The 4,854-nt window shown below is 37.2% G+C and overlaps 1 protein-coding gene across 8 annotated transcripts in view; it reads right to left on the bottom strand.

Moving 5' to 3' along the window:
* Positions 1-3,765, bottom strand: part of adrm1 (ADRM1 26S proteasome ubiquitin receptor) — a 12,545-nt gene extending 8,780 nt beyond the window's left edge. For 2 of the 8 annotated variants that reach the window (XM_046057089.1, XM_046057093.1), the window contains exons 1-5: positions 3,613-3,764; positions 2,182-2,422; positions 1,605-1,721; positions 840-1,050; positions 146-227 (exon numbers count right to left, since the gene is read on the bottom strand). In XM_046057089.1, the coding sequence (XP_045913045.1) occupies positions 146-227; positions 840-1,050; positions 1,605-1,721; positions 2,182-2,391 (620 nt within the window). In that variant the 5' untranslated portion in view covers positions 2,392-2,422; positions 3,613-3,764. Of the gene's footprint in view, positions 1-145; positions 228-839; positions 1,051-1,604; positions 1,722-2,181; positions 2,423-3,612 lie in introns of all 8 variants that reach the window. The other 6 variants (XM_046057094.1, XM_046057097.1, XM_046057091.1 and 3 more) reach the window with 3 other exon arrangements.
* Positions 3,766-4,854: the final 1,089 nt, after the last annotated feature.

Here is a 4,854-nt window from a genome sequence, read left to right as displayed (position 1 = left end):
TACGAGAGCTGAGAAGGAGCAGGAGGAGCAAACGGAAGGGACAAAGGAGGTATCATTTTCAGTATTAATTTATCATATTTTTACATATACTCTGTTCTACATCTGTAATGACAAGTGTTGCAGTGTGTGTGGTGTTCTGGTTCACCTAGATGAGGAGCTGCTGGTAGCTGGTCCTCCGCTGCCAAGCAAGTTGGCAAGTCCAGGTCCTGCTAGGGCTCCCAGACCTCCTTAAACAAACACAAACAAATCAAAAAGGGTCCAAATTTATCTCAGACTCTTTTTGGAAGAATCCTGGCCGAGCATGTGAGAACGACAGTACAAGGAAAAACATCTGTTAAAATTACATGTTAACACTACTTCCAAATAAGAAACTATGATGCCATATTGTTCTAATTAATACAGGACATTTTGGAATAAAAATATATAGTTTGACACTTAAATATCATAATTGTATGTGTTCTAAAAAAAACAGACAATTTACTTAGATTTTATATGATGAAACTCGAAAAATAAAGCGAACAAACTCAACAGCATTAAGGCTGACTCAATTATTTGCTCAACCCCTCAGCCTGTTTTTATTTTCTATTTAACTCTTTTAACCCTGATTGTAACACTTGAACTTTTATTATATTTTATGTTGCTTTTAAACTTTTTTATATTTGCCTGTTGCTTTTATGTAAAGCACTTTGAATTACCTTGTTGTTAAAATGTGCTATACAAATAAACTTGCCTTGCCTATTTCCTGGAAGACGTCTCTTCTCTCAGCACATTAATGAGTCTCCTCTGAGTTGATTGTTAAGATATATACACATGTCAAAGAAGTATCTTGTGCTGCTCACCCAATCCTCCCAGTCCTGTTGGTCCGATCAGCTGCATCAGCTGGTTGTGGCTCATATTTCCCAGCAGGTTTTGCAGGCCTCCCTCTCCTCCGAGTGCGGAGAGTTCGTGGCCACTGCCTCCTCCGCTGCCTGCCGTTCCAGGAATGGGAGGGTTGTTCAGGTACTCATTCACCTTACGACAGTGCTCTTCATCCTTCTCAGTCTTTGGCTCCTGGTGGAAATGAGGCAGACAAGAATTCCTTCAGACCAAATTAACAGACTCAATTCTTTCAGATCCATCTATGTGGTCACGCAGGACGAAGAGATAAAAAAAAAATGCCCACTATAAATGTAAGCCAATTGTGCTTTTGTCTCTGTAGAACAACCTAATTACACACATAACTCATTGCAGAAAACCAATAGATAGACAAAATGTGTATCAACTGTTTTGACCGGTTAAAAAAAAATACATTTTTAAGTTAAAAAATATTCACATGATGATATAACCTTGTTTCTTTGATTTAAAAAATATCCCTCCACAATGGAGCAGATGAATGGAAAAACTACTGACGGGAATAAATATTAAATGTGTGACTGTCTGACAAATACACTGATTACAGCCATGCACACCCTGGTAGCATGACTGTAATAATCTCTCTTCTTCTCTACTCATCACTCATACTGCCTCCCACTTCAGTTTCCATCTATTGAACATCCATCTGCCTGCACATAAATGGACACAGATGTCTTGCGTTCACAAAGAGAGACTCTTTTTCTTCCTCTCACCTGCATCCAGAAGAACAGTCTCTTGGATCCAGCCTTGAACTTCAGCACATAGACACGTCCAGTGGTGCACTGGCTCACCCTCTTGAATTCACAATCATCAGGGAAAATGATCAGGTCCTGGAACAGGAAAGGCACAATGTCAGAGAGAGAGAGAGAGAGAGAGAGAGAGAGAGAGAGAGAGAGAGAGAGAGAGAGGGGGGAGAGAAAAACACACTGAGGTTTCTCTGCCACAACAAATCATCATCAACCAATTACAAAAGGGAAAACCAGGCAGCAGCGTCACTGCAGCTCTGAAATAAAGACACTGTCAGAGTGCTTGCTTGGCAGAATGTCAGCTAAATTAGGAGTCAATGTGTTAGAATTGTTTGTATGAAAAAATGCTTGTGTGTACAAATACAGAATGAATATGAAAAAGCAAAAGTATTTTCTTCCATGGAGTGCTGCCAGTGCCCTTGTATTCTTTGAGGTATTTGATGAATGTAAAATATGTCTGAGGATAGTAACATCTTCTGTCACACTGAGTTTTAACAAGGTCAGACAAACTCCCTCTAGCATTATTGAGTTTAAAGTTACTCACATCATCAACATTCCCAGTCGTCCTGTCCTTCCAGCAGAAGTGAATCAGGGAGTCGTCCGACTGCTGGATGTACACTGTGCCCTTGCGTTTGTCTGGTGTCACTACATTCCCCTTCAAGGTCATTTTACCAGCACGAAACTCCACCAGGTACTTGCTAGAGCTTCCCCTAGATCCGCTGACCAAACTCGGAAAGAGAGCACCTGATGACATCTTTAGATCTCTTTGTAAAGCAGGCTGAATACTGGAGGAAAAGAAGAAAGACAAAAGTTGTGTTTTTACAAGAACCATTTTACTGTGGCTGATTATTAATGACATGACTAACAAAACTAGAAAACGAAGTTAAAGTAAGTTGGAACGTCTTATGCGCACACACAGACACAAACAAATTTAGGTTGTCCCTGATAGAATTATTCCTGATGCTTTTCTTTCAGTTACTTATTTAAATTAATTGTTATCATTCCAGCTCTAGTGGCTGTGCTGTGTTGCTTATTTAGTGTGCTTGACTGTTTCTTGTTTTCATTTTTCTCTTAGTTGTCATACCATGTCAGCTGTTTATTGCTGCTGTTCGGCTGGTTGTCATTTACCATTATTATTTTTTTTATTGTTTGTTGTTTTTTTTCTAAAATCTGTCTGGCACAATATGGTAACCAGCTCATCATACTCTATACCAGGGTGCTGGGCAGGACAGGTAAAAAAAAAAAAAAAAATAGTAAGTTGGAATGTTTAGTGCACCACTTTTATAAATTACTTTTGTATGTGGGAGTCTTAGACAAACCAACAAAATCCAAGACAAATTTCTTATGCATCTAAACGTAACGTTACAACATGACAAATTAATAAATATCAAGTACATTTCATTTTTACCTACTAATTTTGATACTTTTAGCTCCTACATCGTTACTAATTACAATTCTTAATACTAGTTACTACTAGGCTACTTTCATTTTTAATCTAAAATAACTTAACACTTTTTCTGCCCTACTGTTCCGATTACTAACCCTGACAATCATATTTGATAAACAAAGAGCTTAAAAGTTACGAGACGAGTTGTTCATCTTTTTGATTCTTACGGCTATTTCATATAGATTAACACTGTAAAAGTGATGTCTAACCGTCTCAATACAGTTGCGGTCTGATCCAAAAGTTTCACAAGTGTGGAAAAGTTCGTTTGTCTCACAAAAATACTTTTCAAAGGGAAGCTAACAAAAGTAGCGGTTAGCCAGCTAGCTATCGTTTTCTGTGCGGAGTTCTGGCTGTGTCATGTTAGTTGTGAATGCTAATGCTAATGTTAGCCCATGACATGGCCAAAATCTTACAACGTATTATCCTACAAGCTTAAAAACAAGAAATAACAGCCAACTTTGTAGAGGCGTGCCATTTAAACAACTTAATATAAAACTGACGTTTACAAAATGAATCATACTCAAATACCTGAAGTTCAGTTATCAAGTTTTTCTTCTGTGCGTGGCTTGCTACTAACGAGGCTCACTTCCGTGTTGATTTCCTGTGCGCACGACGCGTAATTTTTTTATTTCCCACCCGTTTTTCTTCATGCCCCTCCCTACTGTGCTATGATTGGAACGCCTCTGCGCTTCTCTCACAGTTAGCATCCAATCACAAGGACGTACAGAAGCACCAAATGCCAATCATAGCACAGTAGGGCGGGGCATGCTGTAAAACGGGTGGAGAAAGACAACCGCAGGGACAAAATCTATCTTCTCTGAGGACAACCTGTGGAAACTCAGACTAATAAAGAAAACTAATAATTGTTGTTGTATATATAAAATGACTGTGATATTATTATTATTAGTAGTAGTAGTAGTAGTAGAAGTAGAAGTATTATTAGTATTATTATTCATTATTAGATATTTTAATAATTGTTCATTGGCAGGAGAATGTATGAAATTGTGCTACAAGTTCAGGCTTAGATCAAGGATGAAACTTTATCGACATTAGCTGTAATATCCTTACATTATCAGATGTGATATCCTAACATTATTTATTATATTAAATGTTAGTGAAAAAAACAATTATAAAACAAAAATAAAGTATACAGCCAGAGTGTCAAACAATAGATATCAGTTAAATTAATTATAAAGTTATATTAGATAAATGTTGTAAACATTTTGATGCTGATTTACTCTTTAGTCCAGAAATACAGACTATATAATTTTTTAAGTCAAATTAAAAAACATTGAAAAGAGGTTTGCTCTTCATAAATTTTGATTTATGAATAAAGAATTTTCCAAGCAAGATTAATAGATTGACTATGTATTGTACAGAGGATAAAAATAAAATGTCAAAATTGGATATTTTTACGTTTGAGCCAAAGTGTCCATTAATGAAGCATTTGTATATCATTCCACAGAGAAGAGCTGTATGAACAGCTATAGAATAAATGGTCCAACGTTTCTGTTTCCAGAGAGCAGAAGGAGCATTTTTCGTCTACAGTAGGGATAAATTTCGAGATAATCTCGTTACAGGGGTAACAATGGTGAAGAATTTTAAATGATATTTCTTTAACTTTGTTTGTAATTAAAAAATTTTGTGGGTTACGATGAGAGGTAATATCCTAACATTATCCTAACATTTCAGAGGTAAGACTCGCGTAGGACCTGCGACCAATGAAATGAGTTCGGGGCGTGGTCAGGGCAACACTTTCCGTCGCCACCC

This window comes from Micropterus dolomieu, linkage group LG08, assembly GCF_021292245.1.
Source record: "Micropterus dolomieu isolate WLL.071019.BEF.003 ecotype Adirondacks linkage group LG08, ASM2129224v1, whole genome shotgun sequence".
Taxonomy (NCBI): domain Eukaryota; kingdom Metazoa; phylum Chordata; class Actinopteri; order Centrarchiformes; family Centrarchidae; genus Micropterus; species Micropterus dolomieu.
Note: the sequence above shows the minus strand (reverse complement) of the source record. Positions and strands in the feature narration are given on the sequence as shown.